The 24,310-nt window shown below is 42.9% G+C and overlaps 1 protein-coding gene across 2 annotated transcripts in view; it reads left to right on the forward strand.

Annotated features, from left to right (window-relative positions):
- Positions 1-24,310, forward strand: part of TTC21A (tetratricopeptide repeat domain 21A) — a 53,251-nt gene that overhangs the window by 21,584 nt on the left and 7,357 nt on the right. For both annotated transcript variants that reach the window (XM_063452708.1, XM_063452709.1), the window contains 11 exons: positions 1,287-1,487; positions 1,688-1,817; positions 2,758-2,915; positions 4,277-4,492; positions 4,927-5,165; positions 7,218-7,290; positions 7,839-7,949; positions 8,526-8,664; positions 9,454-9,557; positions 15,087-15,275; positions 15,888-15,998. In XM_063452708.1, the coding sequence (XP_063308778.1) occupies positions 1,287-1,487; positions 1,688-1,817; positions 2,758-2,915; positions 4,277-4,492; positions 4,927-5,165; positions 7,218-7,290; positions 7,839-7,949; positions 8,526-8,664; positions 9,454-9,557; positions 15,087-15,275; positions 15,888-15,998 (1,671 nt within the window). The remainder of the gene's footprint in view (positions 1-1,286; positions 1,488-1,687; positions 1,818-2,757; positions 2,916-4,276; positions 4,493-4,926; positions 5,166-7,217; positions 7,291-7,838; positions 7,950-8,525; positions 8,665-9,453; positions 9,558-15,086; positions 15,276-15,887; positions 15,999-24,310) is intronic.

Consider the following 24,310-nt stretch of genomic DNA (forward strand, 5'->3'; position numbering starts at 1 on the left):
GGGCGGTTGGGAGGTTTGACCAACCCAGGGGCAGTACGATGCTTTGACCACCCAAGAATCACTTCAATGCTTTGACCACCCATGGGGCAGTTGGGAGCTTTGACCGCCCTATGGGCAGTTGGGAGCTTTGACCGCCCTATGGGCAGTTGGGAGCTTTGACCGCCCTATGGGCAGTTGGGAGCTTTGACCGCCCTATGGGCAGTTGGGAGCTTTGACCGCCCTATGGGCAGTTTGAGGGTTTGACCAACCCTGGGGCAGTTGGGAGCTGGGTGGTTTTTAAAGTCCTATACGATGATGAAAAGAAAATTTCGAAAAACAAAAACACTTTAATAATAATTGTACAAGAAATGCATTTAAAACAACCCAATTGCAGGCACTTAGAGTTTCCATATCTATAAAACCAGTGTCTCTCTGGATATATTTAAAATCCATAATTTTATTAAGGCATTTTACTAAAAGCAGTAGCAGCCGTAGATACAAAGAGGGGTTGCAAAAAGAAAAATGTTAACGTGTTTTGTGTGTATCACAGCAATTATACATAGGATATGTGTTTTTCAGTAAATATCATTGTGAATTAATCACTGAATTGCTAAATGTAGGATAAAACAACCTAGCTGTGGCTATAGACTTTTTGCCAGAGTTTGACAATTCAGTTTTAAGTTCACTATAATTTGCTATTTAATTGAATGAACCCTTGGTTACTTGCTGGAACAATCTCCGGTGAAGCGCGCATGAAATAAATTGGAAATTTAAATAATAAAAAAAAATGTTATGTATCTTTACTAGACATTCACAATTTGCAAAACAGTAAATGGTGGTCAATATCTGTGGATTCAGACATTACATGGTGGGGGGAGACATGGAAACATGTCATTTTTTAACCACATACTGGGTGTTGGTATTGATGATGCTTATTGGCTGCCTTTTACCAATAAGCATGTAAACAAGCCCAAACTGTTTTAACCTTTAATCCCGTTATTGATCTGTATCTGTGTAGATCTGCACCTTGATCATCATTGGATTTGAGCAGCAATTCCCTCTCACTGACAGTAATCACAGCATCACCGCAAGCTAATTATTGGCTAATTAATAGAGAACACCAGTAAGAGTGAGTGCTCAATGCACTTTTCAATAGCGGGTTGTTGTAAGGGTGACATTGCATGCTATGTTTATCGGCCATAGTAGGTTCCCTATGCCCAAGAAAAAGACAGCTCTAGATTTTCTGATTACGGTTGGCGTTGATAAGCCTTGTGACTTGTTTCTTTACGTTCTGTTCCTGGATTTAGGAGATGTGCTATGTTGAAGCAGTCATGGCTTCCAAGAAAGATATGGGAGAAAAGGTAATCACAGAGCTCCTTAAGGAAGCCTTACAGAGCCACTTTTCTACAATTCAAGGATTGCCCCTAGGCACGGAATACTTTCAGAAACTAAACCCCGGCTTCATCGTTAAAGTGGTGAAAGAATATTTGGCATTATGTCCAAAAGAGGTATGACTCCAATATATTATAGGTGCTGCTCTACCAACAAATTCAACATAGAGAATGCAGCATACTCCATGTATAGAGTACCTGTACATTAGCAATATTTTATTATTATAAAAACAAATCATCTTAATACATGTTTACTTTGCTATCACTAAATATATCCACATATAACCTTAAATGAATGTATTTTTTCTCCATCACAGCCCAAATCCCCAGGTCAGCCGGTGTCCCCTCTGCTTAAGCAGATCATATCCATTTTGACACCTGTGCTCAGCTCAGCCCCAGCTCTGATGGAACCTCTGTATTATATGGCTCAAACCAAGTACTTAGCAGGTAAGAGACAGACGACTGCTTCAAACTAAAGACGAAACTCTGATCTGGTGTCCCATATTTTTAAAAGCAAAAATATTAAATAACGGAAATTAATTGCTCCCTCTGCTGGCTGCAGCAGAAATGTTCTAAAGGTTGGTTCTAGTGATCCGACCTGAACTCATACATTAAGGAGACTCATGCCCTCTACTGGTCAGTCATTGAGCACCATCTCTTTATTTATCCTCTAGTATGACAACCATAGCAGTTTCATCGACTTGCTATTTCAAACAGAGCAAAGCACTGAGCAATCGTGATACACTGCGAGTTATTACTGGTGCTCTTGATCACAAAAAATGATCACATCTGTAGAAGCTGGGCATGAAGAGGTGCATTGAAATACAACTAGTGCACAAAACGGAAATGAGAAGTTTACCTTTGGGTAAATAATGAAGACAATCCCAGCAGAATAAATAAATCTGTGTTCTCTGTTATTTCAGGAGAGTCTACACACTCTCTTGTTCAACACGATGTAGCGCAAACACAGGCTGCACTTACCCAGCCCGTCTCTGGCTGGAACCCAGGCTGCGGGAGGCACAGGTTAAATCCTTTAGAGGAGCTCTTGCTAAAAGACATTTACAAACACGAGCCCTATGTTGTGCTATGCTACCGCTCAATGAAGCTTAACAAGAGTCCATCAATCAAGCTTCAGATGAATTCCCTTATTCTAATGCCACAGACTATCAACTCAGGAGATGGGTCACTATCACTAGCCTAGAGGCTCTTTGGCCTTCTCTGACTCCATAATGTCTTTATAGTACCAAGCATACTAGTGTGTTTGTGGAGAGACAGGGAGGGAGTTTTATCAGCATCTTATTCTGCCGTTTTCAGGATCATCGATCCAAGCCACATGCCAGGATTTTATCTTATTTTTACTCTAAAGCTGAACTCCTGTCTTTACTAGGGAATCTGGAAGGAGCTCAGGCAAACTTGCAGCGTTGTATAGAAGTGGACTCCAGCTCTGCCGACGTGCATCTCCTGATGGCGCAGATATACTTTGCACAGGGCCTTTTTACAGAGTGCTCGCAGTCTCTGGAGACCGGTGTCAGTCACAACTTTCAGGTAAATGTTCTGGTGTCAGAATGAACCTCCAGGACAATGACAATAGCATCATACACAGTGCAGTGGGCATGCTGTAAAATGACACACAGTTACTTTTTAAATGAGGGCATAAATGACAAATGCTACAACATTTATTCTACATCAAATTAAATGAGAACGTGAAATCTTTTTTTCTGAACAAACTGTGAAAGATTGTAAAATGAACCAGTGAGGTTTGTACTTGTCCTATTAATTAATTCTTCACAAGGGATGCATTGGACACTAGTTTCTTTTATTATGGTACGTGGGTGACAGTTTGGAATTGTTCTCATTCATACTCGATAAGAAAGATATTCCGATCTCACACTTGGCAGTTTCTCTTTAGGTGGAGTGGTGAATTGCTGGTGGAATTAAACAGAGTATGGGTACAACATGGCATAGGTGTTGTTTGTACCACAAGCTTCTGTTGTACAAGTAGTTAGCTTATCAGAAATATTTGTTAATAATGGAAAAAAAGAGAGAGTTTACTGTGATTACACTAATTAATATCAGAAAACATCATTAAAACACAAAATATTTCACCATACAGGTCTACAAACCGGCCACTTGCACCCCACCCACTCCATATCTAAACTCTACCGACCGAAATAATAAACGAAGACAAACTATATAAGGGTAGAACAAAAAGACCATTCGGCGCATCGGAGACAAAATGCACCATCCCTTGCGCTACCCATTTCCTTCTCCCTTTTAAACCCCCCCAGACAATCCTCAAAAGAAAGAATCAGTAAAAAAAAAAAAAAAAAGCACGACACACACGGTACGAACACACACTTAGGAAATAAGGACTATATAAGTTACGAGCAGGACGCAAACTATACTACGGAACAGACACACAGACAGAAAGCTATGGCAATCACAATGTGTGTACTAGATTGTCAAACTTGTCTGTTACTTTAAGTTATCTCTTGTTTAGTTAAAGAAACTTGAAAAATCCCTTGACGGACGGTGACCAAAAAAAAAAAAGAAGACAATACTGCATGAAACGCTTAGTTACAGAATGCCTCTTTCAACTCCTTTTTATTATTGTAACGATGTACAACTACAAGATTTAATATATGGCTTCTGCGCAAGCCTCTAAGCTAACGTTGTATCACCTCGTCTGCCAAGACGGAAAAATAAAGACTTAAAAAAAAAAAAAACACAAAATATTTCACGTGATCCTGGGAAATGTAAGCCTGGGTTTGGAAAGTTGTTTTTAAAATAGGTTAAACTTTTTAAGCGCCTGACCGAGGCCCAAGCCTTACAGTAGGCTGCAGTTTTGCTTATTTTTTTACTTTGCTTGATTGTTACAATTTAACTTGTATTTGTTACTTTTTTAGGTTCGGGAACATCCACTGTACCATTTAATGAAAGCTAGAATATTGAAAAAGAAAGGAGAGCTCGGTGAAGCCATAAAAACGTTGCAAATGACAATGAAGCTCCCTGAAATGAAGAGAGGCGCAGTTAAAAGAGGCACGCCTTTCGCGCTTAGTGTCAGTGAACGCGTCTCTATATATCTGGAGCTTGCCGAAACTCTTCGGCTTAACAACGAACAGGTAAACAACCACAGGGTAATTTCACGGAGATAAGGAAAACATGCTGTAAGACACAATTCAGTTTTACAAAGCATACAGGCGGTTTTTATTCTACATGGGTTAATATTTCGTGATAAAAATACTTTATCTACTGATATCTTTTAAGAACTATCCTAAAGCACCTTGACATCTAAAGCTTAAAGTGAGACAGGTTTCCCCCTTTAGTAGGCACTCTATAAGTAAAACCAGCTTCTGTTTTCTACATTTCCAGGTGTTACAATACAGAGTATTATAGTAGCATATACAGAGTAGTCCTACTTCTCTTCCTGAAATGTATTAAAATAAAGCAGGGAGTACCTCCGCCTGTCCCTTTAATTAAAAAGAATCAATAGAAGCAGTTTTACCCATTATTATATTGTCTGCAATCTATATTGGTTATTGATTTTCCATTCCAGCATGAAGCCACAAAGGTAATGCAAGATGCCATCAACGAATTCCGCGGCACTCCTGAGGCAGTTCGAATAGTTATTGCGAACGCAGACTTGGCACTGAGTAAAGGTGGCGCAGACATTGCCTTGAATATGCTGAGGGAGATCACACCAGACCAGCCATATTACATCCAAGTCAAACAGAAGATGGCTGAGCTATATCTAGACACACGCAAGGATAAGAGGTTATACATTGCCTGCTTTAGGTAAGGTTCTAATGACAGGAACATATTCGGCATACCCTAGTGCATTGTGGCACCCCACACAGAACACAGACATCACAATGAATGAAATGTGAGCATTCTCCATGATTGTTGCGTGCCCAATGTAGGCACTATAACTATTTCATCTCAGTGAATTGGTTGTAGTACATGGAGTTGCCGTGGGCTGTCCCTCCATTCAGTGTTAAACCATTTACAAGCAGTTTAATACAGAATGAGGATCTTTGGCCACCCACCACCCAGCCCCTACTGGAGGTAATGATAAGACCCTTCCTTGTAGCCATATTACTTTATACCAGCAATGGGCACGGAGATAGACTGAAAGCCATCAGTTAATACTCTCAGCCAATCACAGCCGTCCATTGCTGCTCAGGCTAATACTTCTTCTTTAGCCCAAGTAGCTTATGGGGGTGGGCTGCTGGGGACTCTCATTGAGCATTAACATATTACAAACAATTTAAAGGACCACTATAGGCACCCAGACCACTTCAGCTTAATGAAGTGGTCTGGGTGCCAGGTCCAGCTAGGTTTAACCCTTTTTCTATAAACATAGCCGTTTCAGAGAAACTGCTATGTTTACTTTAGGGTTAATCCAGCCTCTAGTGGCTGTCTCATTGATTTTCACAGTGAAAAGACGCCAGTGTCCATAGGAAAGCATTGAGAATGCTTTCCTATGGACTGGCTGAATGCGCGCATGGCTCGTGCCGCGCATGCGCATTCAGCGGGGAGGAGGAGGAGAGGAGGAGGAGAGTCCCCCGTCCGGCGCTGGAGAAAGAGGTAAGTTTTACCGCTTCCTCCCCCTAGAGCCCGGCGGGAGAGGGACCCTGAGGGTGGGGGCACCGTCAGGGCACTATAGTGCCAGGGAAACGAGTATGTTTTCCTGGCACTATAGTGGTCCTTTAACTCTGAATGGAAGGATGACACCAGGGTCTCCAAACACCATAACCACTTAGGTGAGCTGAAGCAGTTACAGTGCCTATAGTGTGGGAGAGATGATGTTAGAATGGTAACAATGTTTTGTATCTGTTTTGCTCCTGCACTCACGAGGACTGGGCTCTCCAACACACCAGGAACTGTGAAGAACTGACAAGGGAATGGCAATTTTTTTTCTCTTTTTTTTTTTTTTTTCTGCTATTTTGGAATAAAATCTGCCATTCACGCATCATTCATACCTAGTCCCCAGTATAACAGCATTATATACTAAAGTGAGAATTCAAAATTCATTTCACATTTAAAGTCCTAATAGCCAATAAGGAAACATTTTGTAAGCCAGCATTGCTTCCAATTGGACTACTGAGGCCTTAAATGTTTAATTTCTAAATTCTCACTTTAGTGACTAACCCTGTGTGTGAAAAGGCCCGTACATGGCTAACTATGTAGCTATTCCTCAACTATCCCTCCCTTGATTCTCAGCAAGATTGTACATAGCCAAATACACGCAAAGCAGCATGGGAGTTGTAGTTTTATGACTTCCTCGGAGGTTAATCTTAAAATAGAGACCAAGATTGAGGCCAGAATAGCTGAACTAGGAATGTAGTTGTAACATGTTTTCCAAATTGAATATTTTTTGCTAGAATTGGCTATTCCTCTGCCAGTTGTCCATAATTACCAGTTTATTGAATAATTCTCTGCCACTTCGGGTGAGCATATTACTTATATAATCAGGAGTATTTGTAATGATACAGACCTCGGGGCTGTATTGGATAAAATGAACATTGCAAACAGCTGACAATGAGCCACTTATTACAGCCCTGATGTATTTATTTTATATACAATCTATTGGGTCTCTCTAGCCAGTGATGGCAAAACTTGGCACTCCAGATGTTTGTGATCTGCATTGGCTGTGATCCCAAGCAGTCCTTTGGGATGCCACAGGTTGACTGAGCATCATGGGAAATGGAATTAAAAAACATGCAAGGTGATAGGATGGCCATGCTGTATCCTCATCATGATCTTATACAAAGATGAGGAAGTATGGAAGTAGAAGCCTTACAGACTCATTGTACACATTAATACTATTATTGTCCCCTGTCACAGAGAGCTGTGTGAACAACTCCCGGGCCCTCACACCAGTCTTCTTCTGGGAGATGCCTACATGAACATCCAAGAGGTAACTATGGAGCAAGACTTCTCTTCCATTTTATCATTGTTATCTAATACCATAGCATATGTAATAATAGTGACCACAGTTTTAATAGATTAGATCAGATTTAATAAGGATTTCCAGAGATCGTTAAATAGTCACTAGGTCTAGAAAGTTTAAACTCAGCCTTCAGATCTTCTGAACACAAAATACACTGACTGCCAACTGGACCTGAACGACTTTTCCTGTGAAATTTTGCCAGCCTTAAGACATGACGGGAAATTAAGTTAGCAAAGATCTGGGGTATTGAGGTTATTCTATACTGGACAATGGATCCCAGTGAAGTGAATCTGTGCAATGCTTGGAAAATATATATGAAAATGTGTTTAGAATGAAATGTGATTACGGCATCCTAGTTTATTGTCTTAGTTTACATTCTATCCTTTCTCAAGATTTTCTTAAACAGCTGACTGTATTTCAAAGAAATTTAGTACAGACAGGTATATGGTCAGAGTTTTTGATTTAATTTACATGAAAAAGGAAAAAGTAATAATTAATCTCTCTTTTAATAACAGCCCGATAAAGCCTTGGAGGTTTACGACCAAGCACAGCGGAAAAATCCCAGTGAAGCCTCATTAGCTAGCAGAATTGGACAAGCACTCGTCAAAACACATCAGTATAAAAAGGTTTATACATAACTCGTTTTGTTATTTTTTTTTTTCTTTTACTCTGACTTCCTCTTAAATAACCACCAATTGACTGGTGTATTGTGTATGTGTTTGTCATGTGTGAATAGTGTGCACTCCTGCAAATTATTGCCATCTCTATAGCGACCAAACTGCTCTTGGTACACCGAGCGAAACAGACAGAAAATGTGGGTTCAAATAAACATAGGCAATCAGAAATTTAAATATGTTAGCATACTATAGAAATGGGAATATGAATACCACCACTGGCTACATTTAGTACATTTTGGCTAGCGTATGCCTTGGATATTACTGTCATTGGTGGTTGAAAACACCCTGCACTTTAGCTCATGATGGGAAGTGTTGAGAGGAAGTCCAGTTCAGAAGATCAGTTCTGTTTTCCATGTTTCTCCTGGGGATATATTATAGCAAAGGTCGTTAGTAGTCACACTGACCTCACCTAGAATAGTACCTGTGACCCTGAGGTTTGAACAGGTCCTCTGTGCGTTAAACAGAGCTCCTGAAATAGTCTGTTATTGTTTACTTCAGCGCTAATTGTTTTGAAATGTCTTTTAGGCAATTAATTACTATGAGGCTGCGCAGAATATCAGCGGGCAGGATTTACTGTGCTGTGACCTCGCAGATCTCCTCTGTAAATTGAAGAACTATAACAAGGCAGAGAAGGTTCTGATACACGCTCTGGATCATGAGTCAGGTACGTTCTGAATGGCAAATAAACAGCTCAATTGCCAACTGAGATCAATGCTCCCATTTACCTCATTTGCGATATCTTGAAATGCAAGTATATCCGTAAAATTAATCATTTTAAAAGCTTTCTAGGTGTTGACTACAATTTAATATTCTTTTTGTTGCTTGCTAAAACTTTTGACTAATTTGTTTTAACATATATAAAAGGCGAGGAATATGATCTTTCCTCGTGCAATTTATGTGCGTTTTTTACAAATTCATTTTTCTCAACTGTAAATATTTAATAATTATTTCATTTCATTTCATTATTCAAATAAGAACAAATTCTGATTTTTGCGCACTTTGTATCCGAATTCTTACTAGAATGCACAAGGCTGCTTTCTGAAAGGGTCTGTAAAACAAGTTTCTTAATTTGATATTGTTGTTTTAGGAGATAGGGCAGCTTTATTGCATTATAAGCTTTATAAAATATCATTGTAGAAAATAATGCAAAATGTAACAATGTCTGATACATGTAATGAATCGAGCTGGTCATAAAACATATGATCCTGAAATGTGTGACAGTTTCAGGCTGCATGAAAATATGATCAATGCTGCATTTTATACTCGGCTACGGGATTGCTCCGGAACTCTGCGAAAAAATGGATTTGTTTATTTGATATGCAGCAGTTTAAACTGCATCGCGGATTATGTTTGCTCGTCTAGAGTCTTCATCCAATGGGACACTGGCATCATCTCTGTGCCACTCAAATTAAATGTCACTTTAGAAAATAAAGTGTTTATTGTTTCTTTCCAGTTACTGACTTGGCATCAATGATGAAAGATGCGAACTGTCTGCTGTTGCTAGCAAAGGTCTACAAAAGTTATAAAACAGAAGAATTGGCTGACACTCTGAGCAAGGTAATATTAGCCCTAACAGTGCTTAACATTTTCAATCCCATGCTACTAGCAAGGCCTAAAACCTTACTCACCACTGGAGGGTAAATGACATACTCAGCAGCAGAGAAGGATTAAGATCCCACTAGGCCCTAGGTAAGTAACCAGTTTGGGGTCACCTTTTCATCCGTCACATAGGGCTGGTGAATGGGGCTAAGCAGATTTGTGGTTCAAAGACCCCTGTCTAACCTCTGGGCCCAAGGCAGCTGCCTAAGGTCGACCTAAGGTTAATCCTGCTCTGTTCACCAGGGCTGAATTTTCATTCGCTATTGCATGCTCCGAGGCTCAGCTCTTGGTTTATCTGTAGCATAGTTAGTGAACTGGGCTGTGTGCAGCTATTGGCACAGCCATGGTAAGCGCATGCATGCTCCGAGGCTCAGCTCTTGGTTTATCTGTAGCATAGTTAGTGAACTGGGCTATGTGCAGCTATTGGCACAGCCATGGTCAGCACATGCATGCTCCGAGGCTCAGCTCTTGGTTTATCTGTAGCACAGTTAGTGAACTGGGCTCTGTGCAGCTATTGGCACAGCCATGGTAAGCGCGTGCATGCTCCGAGACTCAGCTCTTGGTTTATCTGTAGCATAGTTGGTGAACTGGGCTCTGTGCAGCTATTGGCACAGCCATGGTCAGCGCATGTATGCTCCGAGACTCAGCTCTTGGTTTATCTGTAGCATAGTTAGTGAACTGGGCTCTGTGCAGCTATTGCCACAGCCATGGTCAGCGCATGCATGCTCCGAGACTCAGCTCTTGGTTTATCTATAGCATAGTTAGTGAACTGGGCTATGTGCAGCTATTGGCACAGCCATGGTCAGCGAATGCATGCTCCGAGGCTCAGCTCTTGGTTTATCTGTAGCATAGTTAGTGAACTGGGCTCTGTGCAGCTATTGCCACAGCCATGGTCAGCGCATGCATGCTCCGAGACTCAGCTCTTGGTTTATCTATAGCATAGTTAGTGAACTGGGCTATGTGCAGCTATTGGCACAGCCATGGTCAGCGAATGCATGCTCCGAGGCTCAGCTCTTGGTTTATCTGTAGCATAGTTAGTGAACTGGGCTCTGTGCAGCTATTGGCACAGCCATGGTAAGCGCGTGCATGCTCCGAGACTCAGCTCTTGGTTTATCTGTAGCATAGTTGGTGAACTGGGCTCTGTGCAGCTATTGGCACAGCCATGGTCAGCGCATGTATGCTCCGAGACTCAGCTCTTGGTTTATCTGTAGCATAGTTAGTGAACTGGGCTCTGTGCAGCTATTGCCACAGCCATGGTCAGCGCATGCATGCTCCGAGACTCAGCTCTTGGTTTATCTATAGCATAGTTAGTGAACTGGGCTATGTGCAGCTATTGGCACAGCCATGGTCAGCGCATGCATGCTCCGAGGCTCAGCTCTTGGTTTATCTGTAGCATAGTTAGTGAACTGGGCAATGTGCAGCTATTGGCACGGCCATGGCCAGCGCATGCATGCTCCGAGACTCAGATCTTGGTTTATCTATAGCATAGTTAGTGAACTGGGCTCTGTGCAGCTATTGGCATAGCCATGGTCAGCGCATGCATGATCCGAGACTCAGCTTTTGGTTTATCTGTAGCATAGTTAGTGAACTGGGCTATGTGCAGCTATTGGCACAGCCATGGTCAGCGCATGCATGCTCCGAGGCTTAGCTCTTGGTTTATCTGTAGCATAGTTAGTGAACTGGGCTCTGTGCAGCTATTGGCACAGCCATGGTCAGCGCATGCATGCTCCGAGGCTCAGCTCTTGGTTTATCTGTAGCATAGTTAGTGAACTGGGCTCTAAACAGCTATTGGCACAGCCATGGTCAGCGCATGCATGCTCCGAGGCTCAGCTCTTGGTTTATCTGTAGCATAGTTAGTGAACTGGGCTCTGTGCAGCTATTGGCACAGCCATGGTCAGCGCATGCATGCTCCGAGGCTCAGCTCTTGGTTTATCTGTAGCATAGTTAGTGAACTGGGCTATGTGCAGCTATTGCCACAGCCATGGTAAGCGCATGCATGCTCCGAGACTCAGCTCTTGGTTTATCTATAGCATAGTTAGTGAACTGGGCTATGTGCAGCTATTGGCACAGCCATGGTCAGCGCATGCATGCTCCGAGACTCAGATCTTGGTTTATCTATAGCATAGTTAGTGAACTGGGCTCTGTGCAGCTATTGGCACAGCCATGGTCAACGCATGCATGCTCCGAGACTCAGCTCTTGGTTTATCTATAGCATAGTTAGTGAACTGGGCTATGTGCAGCTATTGGCACAGCCATGGTAAGCGCATGCATGCTCCGAGACTCAGCTCTTGGTTTATCTGTAGCATAGTTAGTGAACTGGGCTGTGTGCAGCTATTGGCACAGCCATGGTCAGCGCATGCATGCTCCGAGACTCAGCTCTTGGTTTATCTGTAGCATAGTTAGTGAACTGGGCTCTGTGCAGCTATTGGCACAGCCATGGTCAGCGCATGCATGCTCCGAGGCTCAGCTCTTGGTTTATCTGTAGCATAGTTAGTGAACTGGGCTATGTGCAGCTATTGGCAATGCCATGGTCAGCACATGCATGCTCCGAGGCTCAGCTCTTGGTTTATCTGTAGCATAGTTAGTGAACTGGGCTATGTGCAGCTATTGGCACAGCCATGGTCAGCGCATGCATGCTCCGAGGCTCAGCTCTTGGTTTATCTGTAGCATAGTTAGTGAACTGGGCTGTGTGCAGCTATTGGCACAGCCATGGTCAGCGCATGCATGCTCCGAGGCTCAGCTCTTGGTTTATCTGTAGCATAGTTAGTGAACTGGGCTATGTGCAGCTATTGGCACGGCCATGGCCAGCGCATGCATGCTCCGAGACTCAGATCTTGGTTTATCTATAGCATAGTTAGTGAACTGGGCTCTGTGCAGCTATTGGCATAGCCATGGTCAGCGCATGCATGATCCGAGACTCAGCTTTTGGTTTATCTGTAGCATAGTTAGTGAACTGGGCTATGTGCAGCTATTGACACAGCCCTGGTCAGCGCATGCATGCTCCGAGGCTTAGCTCTTGGTTTATCTGTAGCATAGTTAGTGAACTGGGCTCTGTGCAGCTATTGGCACAGCCATGGTCAGCGCATGCATGCTCCGAGGCTCAGCTCTTGGTTTATCTGTGGCATAGTTAGTGAACTGGGCTCTGTGCAGCTATTGGCACAGCCATGGTCAGCGCATGCATGCTCCGAGGCTTAGCTCTTGGTTTATCTGTAGCATAGTTAGTGAACTGGGCTCTGTGCAGCTATTGGCACAGCCATGGTCAACGCATGCATGCTCCGAGACTCAGCTCTTGGTTTATCTGTAGCATAGTTAGTGAACTGGGCTATGTGCAGCTATTGCCACAGCCATGGTAAGCGCATGCATGCTCCGAGACTCAGCTTTTGTTTTATCTGTAGCAAAGTTAGTGAACTGGGCTCTGTGCAGCTATTGGCACAGCCATGGTCAGCGCATGCATGCTCCGAGGCTCAGCTCTTGGTTTATCTGTAGCATAGTTAGTGAACTGGGCTCTGTGCAGCTATTGGCACAGCCATGGTAAGCGCATGCATGCTCCGAGGCTCAGCTCTTGGTTTATCTGTAGCACAGTTAGTGAACTGGGCTGTGTGCAGCTATTGGCACAGCCATGGTCAGCGCATGCATGCTCCGAGACTCAGCTTTTGTTTTATCTGTAGCACAGTTAGTGAACTGGGCTGTGTGCAGCTATTGGCACAGCCATGGTCAGCGCATGCATGCTCCGAGGCTCAGCTCTTGGTTTATCTGTAGCACAGTTAGTGAACTGGGCTATGTGCAGCTATTGGCACAGCCATGGTCAGCACATGCATGCTCCGAGGCTCAGCTCTTGGTTTATCTGTAGCATAGTTGGTGAACTGGGCTGTGTGCAGCTATTGGCACAGCCATGGTCAGCGCATGCATGCTCCGAGGCTCAGCTCTTGGTTTATCTATAGCATAGTTAGTGAACTGGGCTATGTGCAGCTATTGGCACAGCCATGGTCAGCGCATGTATGCTCCGAGACTCAGCTCTTGGTTTATCTGTAGCATAGTTAGTGAACTGGGCTATGTGCAGCTATTGCCACAGCCATGGTAAGCGCGTGCATGCTCCGAGACTCAGCTCTTGGTTTATCTGTAGCATAGTTAGTGAACTGGGCTATGTGCAGCTATTGGCACAGCCATGGTCAGCGCATGCATGCTCCGAGGCTCAGCTCTTGGTTTATCTGTAGCATAGTTAGTGAACTGGGCTATGTGCAGCTATTGGCACAGCCATGGTCAGCGCATGCATGCTCCGAGACTCAGCTCTTGGTTTATCTGTAGCATAGTTAGTGAACTGGGCTCTGTGCAGCTATTGCCACAGCCATGGTAAGCGCGTGCATGCTCCGAGACTCAGCTCTTGGTTTATCTGTAGCATAGTTAGTGAACTGGGCTATGTGCAGCTATTGGCACAGCCATGGTCAGCGCATGCATGCTCCGAGGCTCAGCTCTTGGTTTATCTGTAGCATAGTTAGTGAACTGGGCTATGTGCAGCTATTGGCACAGCCATGGTCAGCACATGCATGCTCCGAGGCTCAGCTCTTGGTTTATCTGTAGCATAGTTAGTGAACTGGGCTATGTGCAGCTATTGCCACAGCCATGGTAAGCGCATGCATGCTCCGAGACTCAGCTCTTGGTTTATCTATAGCATAGTTAGTGAACTGGGCTATGTGCAGCTATTGGCACAGCCATGGTCAGCGCATGCATGCTCCGAGGCTTAGCTCTTGGTTTATCTGTAGCATAGTTAGTGAACTGGGCTCTGTGCAGCTATTGGCACAGCCATGGTCAACGCATGCATGCTCCGAGACTCAGCTCTTGGTTTATCTATAGCATAGTTAGTGAACTGGGCTATGTGCAGCTATTGGCACAGCCATGGCCAGCGCATGCATGCTCCGAGACTCAGCTCTTGGTTTATCTGTAGCATAGTTAGTGAACTGGGCTATGTGCAGCTATTGGCACAGCCATGGTCAGCGCATGCATGCTCCGAGACTCAGCTCTTGGTTTATCTGTAGCATAGTTAGTGAACTGGGCTCTGTGCAGCTATTGGCATAGCCATGGTCAGCGCATGCGTGATCCGAGACCCAGCTTTTGGTTTATCTGTAGCATAGTTAGTGAACTGGGCTATGTGCAGCTTTTGGCACAGCCATGGTCAGCGCATGCATGCTCCGAGACTCAGCTCTTTCTTCTTGGAGGAGGGAGAGCTCAGTCCAAGTTATGCGTGCAGTGTGCAAAGTTCACACACAAAATGTGGATAAAACTGATCTAACCAGCTCAGAAAAACATGTTTCCAGGTAGATGATTAGCAGGAGCTGGAAGTGAAGCTAAATGTCGGACGGAAATGTAATATAAAATGCTATAATGTAAATAAAATGTTATACAGACTAGATCCTTGCACTGTAATCACTTCAGCAAGCTATATTTTTTAAAATCAGGAACTGTGTCTTTTTAACACCATTGTCTTTCCAGACTCTTGATATTCAGCTGCGGGTCCTAAAGCGCGTACATATGGAACAACCCGATATTATCCCAGCACAAAAGAAGATTGCATCCGAAATTTGCGTACAACTCGCTGAGCATTATATAGAACAAAAGGATTACGAAAAAGCCGTAAAATGCTACAAAGAAGCCATGACTTATACGGAGACTGATGGCAAAGTGAGCGTTTTTTTTTTATAATTGCCCTTATATGGATTTTAGTCTTTTATTTAACGTTTCCAAAGTTCACTCTCACACACTCTTGAAAACAGGTGAGTATTTTCCATGGCCGTGAGTGAAACCTGTCCTATTCCTCAGAGAATAGCGAGTAGTTGTCCTCTCTTACAAGTTTTTTTCATTTCTGATTTTGATATGCATTGTGTTTAATGAAAGCAGCTTCTCTACTTATTAATGTAGATGTTTATCGTGGAATCTGTGGTAGTAGTGTTGATTACACACTTCATTTTGTTTTAGATCAAGCATTGGCATTACAATATCATGACTAATATTCGGTACAATATTTAAAATGGGTGTTACCCCACGCAGAAGTATGAGTCAAGATTCTTGTTTCTCTACCTCATCGCCATCTGCAGATTACACGTTAACACATTTACACGCTTTGTTTCTAAAAACAGATCCAACACATTATACAATCCATAGGTATGTTCGGAAGAAAGATATGGATATAATCATTTTTTGATCTTTAGCATGAGAACATGTTATTTTTTTTTTATAGTGTATCTTAATGTCCAATATGCAGGGGAACATTAAAACATAAATATCTCATTACAGGTGATGCTGGAATTATCCCATCTGTACCTGAAAATGAATGACGTGGACTCCTGTGAACAGCAATGTAGAGCACTTTTTATGGATCCGAATTATAATGAGGCAGCTTCAATGGTAAATATATTTGTAATTGCATTCTCATCGGAGAACGTAAATGCTCAATAACCTAATAGAACAAAGAAGAACAGTGTACCTCAAAGGGAACTAGAAAACAAAAAGTATGCTATGTACAGTATATATTAATGTTTCTAATGGGATGCCAGTAGTACCCTTACTAGACTCGGCAACATAGAAATCCAAAAAACAAATACATTTTATTAACGAGAAAAAGACAATACTATCATTTAAAGAGTGCTCGAAGTACAAACGTGCTAGAACTGCAAGTATATGTAAAGTGGACAGAATAAAGGATTATGAATTATAGTAGGTCAACAGCATATTTAACCCATAATTGATGCCAAAAGTACTGTCCGTCAATACTTGCTGTGGGATTGTCAGGGTACCTGTTGTCTCTACCTCTGAGGAGGTGAGACACTTGGACGTTCTTCCTCCCAAAAGGGTTGAATCACTCATTCCTCGCGGTTCTCCCGGTCGTTTACACGCCGGCCGCGAGGTACCCACTTCCTTTTATGACGCAGCGCTCAGTAGCCGACGTCATGACGATAACCCGTCCCGACCTGTCAATCAAGTCCTGAGCACGAATGAGGACTCGTCGGGGGCGTGATTACCTATCTGGAACCAGGGTATAAAGTAGGGCTTTCTACATTTGTTCATTGCCCTGTTGTGGTTCTAGCTTGTCTAGTCACTCAGTGCTCTTGTTATATATTCTGTCTCTTTGGTTTTGACCCGGCTTGTTTGTTATACCTCGCTTACCTCTATTACCCTTGACTCGGCTTGTCTCTCGCTTACCTGCTCTCTCGTTCCATCGACCTCGGCTTGTCTCTAGACCATTCTTTACTTTCACCTACGTTAGTCCGGCCATTCTAAGGTCCGGTATACGTACCTATTACCTGTTTGTACTCTGCGTGTTGGATCCCTGTCCCGATCCTGACATTACGACAGGGCCATGGATCCTGCAGGTACAAACACTCAGGTTGGTTCTTCCGACTCTAGGTTTGACGCCATGGATCACAGAATGGACCAGATGGCTCTAGCGCTGCAGGCCTTATTATCTCGTTCTAGTAATCCACCAGAGGAGATGCGAACTACGTCCATCTCTCCTGTAAGTTCAGGTCTAGAAGTAGCCACTGTAGGTGCTTCTTCCCGTATTACCCCTCCTGTTCCCCTCCGGGTTCTCCGGAGAAGTGTCGTGGTTTCTTAAACCAAATTGGTATTCATTTTGAATTACAACCCCGCTCCTACCCTACAGATAGGGCGAAGGTTGGATTCATTATCACTCTACTCATTGATAAAGCTCTGAGATGGGCCAATCCTCTGTGGGAGAATGATAACCCGTTAGTCTATAATTATAATGCTTTTGTCGCTGCTTTTAGAAGAACTTTTGACCCTCCAGGTAGAAGGGTCAATGCAGCTAGATTACTGTTGCGCCTTAGACAAGATAACCGAACCCTTGTGGATTATGCACTAGAGTTCAGGTCATTGGCGGCAGAAGTTAAGTGGAATGAACAGGCTTATATAGACGTATTTTTAAACGGATTATCAGATGTAATTCTAGACGAGGTTGCTACTAGAGAGCTCCCTGAAAATTTAGAGGATTTAATTTCTTTCATTTCTCGTATTGATGAACGTTTAAGAGAGAGACAGAACACTCGAGATAGTACTCGTAGATCTTCCTTTAAACTTGCTCCCTTATTTCAAAATTCTCAATCCACAATTCCAGTTTTTTCAGAACCTATGCAGATAGGCAATACTCGCCTCTCAGAAGAGGAGAGACAGTACAGGAGAAGGGAGGGGTTGTGTATGTATTGTGGAGTAAGAGGGCATCTACGCCTAAATTGTCCTAATCGCCCGGGAAACGCTCGCACCTAAGTTTCTCTAGAGGACAGGCCTTGGGTGTTTCTATTTTGTCCTCTATACACAATTATAAAGAGCACAGACTTTTGCTACCTGTTTCTGTAGCTTGGGAGAAGGGAGTACTAAAAACTATGGCATTGATAGATTCCGGAGCTGCTGAGAGCTTTATCGACCAAGTTTTTGTTACTAAACACTCTATCCCATCCCAGCTAAGGGACACTCCTTTGGCCGTTGAGGCTATTGATGGTAGACCATTGTCTGAACCTGTTATTTCTCGTGAGACCATGCCTGTTAACTTGACTGTTGGTATCTTACACGAGGAGGTTATATCTCTTATGCTTATCTCGTCTCCTTCTGTTCCTATAGTCCTGGGGTATCCATGGTTAAAGAAACATAACCCTATTATTGATTGGGAACTAGGGGAGATATCCTCATGGGGTCAGGGTTGCCAGAGCAGTTGCTTACAGAAAGTCTCACCACTTTGCTTAGTTAATACACCGGTTAATTCTACCCAGTCTACAGATATGCAAATACCGCCCCTGTACCTGGATTTAAGGGCAGTTTTTGAGAAGAAGAATGCTGATACTTTACCTCCACACAGGTCCTTTGATTGTAAGATTAACCTTCTACCTGGTACTATGCCTCCGAGGGGCAATGTATATCCTTTATCCACTAAAGAGAACTTAGTCTTAGAGGAGTATATCCGTGAGAACCTAGACAAAGGATTCATTAGGAGATCCTCCTCCCCTGCCGGGGCAGGTTTTTTTTTTTGTGAATAAGAAGGATGGCACGTTAAGACCTTACATTGATTATCGAGGTTTGAATAAAATAACTATTAGAAATGCATACCCGATTCCTCTGATTACTGAGCTCTTTGATCGTTTAAAGGGTTCCAAGATTTTCACCAAGTTAGATCTCAGAGGGGCGTATAACTTGGTGAGAATTCAGCAGGGAGACGAGTGGAAAACAGCGTTCAATACCCGTTATGGGCATTATGAGTACACGGTAATGCCCTTTGGGCTTTGTAATGCACCGGCTGTATTTCAGGATCTGATCAATGAAGTTCTTAGGGAATTTCAACATGATTGTGTTATTGTATATTTGGATGATATACTAATACACTCTAGAGAAATTGAGACCCACCACAGACAAGTCAGAAGGGTATTGCGCAAACTCCTACAACATGGGTTGTACTGCAAATTGGAGAAATGTAGTTTTGACCAATCTCAGATAAACTTTCTTGGTTACGTGATTTCTGGGGAAGGCTTTAAGATGGATCCGGATAAACTCCAATCTATTTTAGATTGGCCATTACCCAGGGGTCTCAAGGCCATTCAGAGGTTTATTGGATTCTCCAATTATTATAGGCGCTTCATTAAAGGATACTCTTCTATTATTGCTCCTATTACTAATATGACCAAACAGGGGGTTGACACTAAGAATTGGTCTACTGAAGCTCTCGTTGCTTTCAAAACACTCAAGGAACTTTTTGCTTCTGCACCAATTTTAGTTCACCCCGATACGACTTTGCCTTTTCTACTCGAAGTAGACGCCTCAGAGACAGGTATAGGTGCTATCTTGTCTCAAAGGTTAGGTGTGGATAAACCGTTACATCCATGTGGTTTTTTTTCCAAGAAATTATCTGGGCCTGAAAGCAGATATGACATCGGTGACAGGGAACTACTAGCTGTTATCATGGCTTTGAAGGAGTGGAGACATTTATTGGAAGGGACTTTACATCCTGTTACTATTTTGACGGATCACAAGAACTTGTCCTATATTGGGGAGGCTAAACGCTTGTCCGCCAGGCAAGCTCGTTGGTCCTTGTTCCTCACTCATTTCAATTACGTGCTCACTTATAGACCTGGTTCTAAGAACTCTAAGGCCGATGCTTTGTCTCGCCAACATGAGCCTTCTACTATATCTGAGACGGTTTTGTCTTCTATAGTTCCCAAGTGTAATATTATCGCCAACACGAGCCTCAGGATTCATTCTCCGTTGCTTGCCGAGATCATGAAGTTACAACATCTGGCTCCTAGACAGGGTCCCGGGGCATGGTATTTTGTTCCTCCTGAACTACAACGGGAGCTTTTAGAATGCTTTCACAACAGTAAGGTGGCTGGGCATCCTGGCATTCGCAAGACGTGTTCCCTAATATCTAAAGATTTCTGGTGGCCTTCATTACGTAAAGATATTAGGGATTTTGTTGAAGCATGTGAGGTCTGTATGAAGACTAAACGACCTCAGACACTTCCATGTGGTTTTTGCATCCCTTGGAAATCCCCGAGAAACCATGGACCTGTTTGGCCATGGACTTCATTGTAGATTTACCTGTTTCTAGAAAACAGACTGTGATTCTCACGGTGGTTGACAGGTTTACTAAGATGGCACATTTTGTGCCCTTACCTAAACTTCCATCTTCCCCTGAATTGGCTGAGATATTCGCAAGAGAGATTTTTCGGTTACATGGGATACCTTCCGAAATTGTTTCCGATAGAGGTTCCCAATTTATTTCCCGTTTTTGGAAATCATTCTGTTCTCAAATGGGTATCAAATTGAATTTCTCTTCTGCCTATCATCCTCAGTCTAACGGAGCTGCTGAACGCACCAACCAAAAGATTGAACAATATTTGCGTTGTTTTGTTTCCGAACACCAGGACGATTGGGTTGGTCTGATTCCTTGGGCAGAGTTTGCACACAACAATCTCGTTTGTGATTCTACTCGTTCTAGCCCCTTTTTCATGAATTATGGCTTTCATCCTTCCATTCTTCCCTCGGTTTCTCCTTCCCAAGGGGTACCGTCGGTTGATGTTCATGCTGCCAATTTGAGGAAGTTGTGGGATCAGACTCGACAAATTCTTCTGCATAACTCTATGTTGTTCAAGAAACACACTGATAAGCATAGAAGGGCGGCTCCAGTCTTTGTTCCAGGTGATAGAGTATGGTTGAGTACCAAAAACATTCGCTTAAAGGTTCCTTCTATGAAGTTCGCTCCTCGTTACATTGGTCCTTACAAGGTTCTGACTCGAATTAACCCAGTTGCGTATCGTCTGGCTCTTCCATCTGCCTTACGCATTCCTAACTCCTTTCATGTTTCCTTGTTGAAACCTCTAGTATGTAACAAGTTTTCCTCCACTGTATCCTCCCCTCGCCCTGTTCAGGTTGAGGGACAGGAGGAATATGAAATTAACTCCATCATCGATTCTCGAATCTCTAGGGGGAAGTTACAATATCTGGTTGATTGGAAAGGATATGGACCTGAGGAGAGGTCTTGGGTACCTCAGGAGGATGTGCATGCGCCTCGCCTCCGCAGGGCTTTTCACTCCCGTTTTCCATCTCGTCCCGGTTCCTTCCGCCCGGTGGGCGTTTCTGAGAGGGGGGGTACTGTCAGGGTACCTGTTGTCTCTACCTCTGAGGAGGTGAGACACTTGGACGTTCTTCCTCCCAAAAGGGTTGAATCACTCATTCCTCGCGGTTCTCCCGGTCGTTTACACGCCGGCCGCGAGGTACCCACTTCCTTTTATGACGCAGCGCTCAGTAGCCGACGTCATGACGATAACCCGTCCCGACCTGTCAATCAAGTCCTGAGCACGAATGAGGACTCGTCGGGGGCGTGATTACCTATCTGGAACCAGGGTATAAAGTAGGGCTTTCTACATTTGTTCATTGCCCTGTCGTGGTTCTAGCTTGTCTAGTCACTCAGTGCTCTTGTTATATATTCTGTCTCTTTGGTTTTGACCCGGCTTGTTTGTTATACCTCGCTTACCTCTATTACCCTTGACTCGGCTTGTCTCTTGCTTACCTGCTCTCTCGTTCCATCGACCTCGGCTTGTCTCTAGACCATTCTTTACTTTCACCTACGTTAGTCCGGCCATTCTAAGGTCCGGTATACGTACCTATTACCTGTTTGTACTCTGCGTGTTGGATCCCTGTCCCGATCCTGACAGGGATAGTGTGTGTACGGGAGAATCTAAATGCAGCTTACATGTCTGTATACCGTGTAATCCTATATCGGGCGTAGTGGTTGTGAGTACTTAATTAAGCCTAATATCCGAGTGGTATTCGATATCTAATATGACGTAAAATCTATTGCCCAAATAACAGAAAAATATTGCTGGCAATCGAATGCAACAGTTAACCCCTAAATTGCTGATGGGGAACTTAACTCCAACCACTCAGCTGTAAAGTCTGAGGTCTTGAATATGTCAGTAAGCTTGTATCAATCGCTGGACTAAGCTGCAAACAATATATGTATAGGGGATACATATAGTGTTTGCTGCTTAGTCCAGCAATATAGGATTACACGGTATACAGACGTGTAAGCTGCCTTTATATTCTCCTGTACACACACTATCCCACAGCAGGTATTGACGGACAGTACTTTTGGCATCAATTATGGGTTAAATATGCCGATGACCTACTATAATTCATAATCCTTTATTCTGTCCACTTTACATATACGTGCAGTTCTAGCACATTTGTACTTCGAGCACTCTTTAAATGATAGTATTGTCCTTTTCTCGTTAATAAAATGTATTTGTTTTTTGGATTTCTATGTTGCCGCATCTAGTGAGGGTACTACTGGCATCCCATTAGAAACATTAAATATACTGTACATAGCATATTTTTTGTTTTCTAGTTCCCTTTGAGGTACACTGTTCTTCTTTGTTCTATTAGTTTCTCACCTGGGGCTACCCCCCACAATTAGTGTATCCTCTCAATTTGTTAGGCTCGTTTTCCTTTCTTTTGCTCAGTAACCTATATATGTTATATAAAAGATAACAACAAAGCGTGAGTTAGAGGAAAATTATGCTATGTTTGTGTTCTAGAGACATTTATAAACCACTCAACCTTCTATCCCTTGGTTTATTATGATGCTTCCAGAATCCTTCAATAATATTATCTACCAATAGCACATAGTTGGCCAGAACGGTGTGGATAAAAGTCCTTCTCTGAATAAGGATCATTAGTCAGAGGACCGCTCTTCAGTAGATCTGTGACCATGTAGAACAAAGTGAATAGCCGTAAAAGATTTAATACTCACACTACATCAGGTAGGAAAAGGGTACAAAGTAATATCAGAGCGATTGCAAATCCCAGACACTGTTGGATTAGTAGTGTGATGTGGTGGCTACAGCATACTACAAATACACTGTCTAGAAAAGGACATCATCAAAGGCTTGAACACTTGCCGGCCATGCAAGGACAGGGCTTGTGACAGAAGCAAAGAAATCAATCACATCAAAAGAGCTACAGAAGTCAGTTACTGGAGTACATGTGCGCAATTCAACAATTTTAAGACCTCTCAATCAAACTGTCCTGTAAAGAGGCCATTACTCGAAACCAGCCAAAGTTAGACCTGGAGTGTGACTTGGCTTAAGTATGGGAGAAGGTTTTGATGTCAGATGAGCACAAGATACAGCTTTTTAGCAGCATACAGATAATAAGAGGACATTGATTGGCTGTGGGGGAAGAGTCAAGTCAGCAACCCAGCTCATGCTGATCTCTCATTGGCTGAGCTCAGTATGCACTCAGAATATATTTTAAAAATATTTTTTTTCGTGAAAAGATCGAGCGTTTGAACAATTGGAAAAACAGCAATGATGAGGCCAAAACCTATCAAATGCATGTTCTTTTGGTACCCAGAGTGTTCCTGTAAAGAACATGCACTAACACATTACTGGAGATTGATCTAAAGGACTGAAACTATTCCAGTCTGTTATTTGTGAAGAAGCATAATCTCCAGCCAATGTTTCTGCCAATATTTGCAGCCGTCATCAAAGGACTAAATGTTTCTAGCAGTGGAACAGAGGGTCGTTAAACCTAGTTCCAGCCATTTGTATAACAATGATATGGTTAGTAATGTACTGAATATAAATTAACAATATTATTAATGTTAGCTATTGAATGTGCGTACTTGATTACCCTAAAACATTCTCCTTAATAAAGATAGATAGATACATACATACATACATACATACATACATACATACATACATACATACATACATACATACATACATATATACATAGAATTCTCCAGGATTAGCTATGCTTCCCGGCCTTGAATTTAATATTCATTTTGAATTCTCACTTTAGTGAATGGATAGATACAAACATAAATACAATACAGTCCGGACTCCTAAGCCACGTTAGCTAGCTGAAATGTGAAGAGTGCGTCCTTTTCTTTCATTTTACAAAAAGTGCACATTTTAATGGAAATTGTCACTTTCATAAATTAACCTTGTTACATCCCCCTGGCTGTCAATCAGACAACAGGTCGTGTTACTTCCTGGTTTGTTTAGCTCAGTGGAGGTAAACTCAAAAGGCAGCAATTGCCCAGAGCACCTGCCTTGCAGAGACTTCTCATTGAGCTGCATTGGGAAGTCTGTGATTGGACAGACACAGAAAGCCTGGGCGGGGTTAGAAGGGGAGGGTTTGCAAAGGGTGCA

The sequence above is a fragment of the Pelobates fuscus genome, chromosome 4 (assembly GCF_036172605.1).
Source record: "Pelobates fuscus isolate aPelFus1 chromosome 4, aPelFus1.pri, whole genome shotgun sequence".
Lineage (NCBI taxonomy): Eukaryota > Metazoa > Chordata > Amphibia > Anura > Pelobatidae > Pelobates > Pelobates fuscus.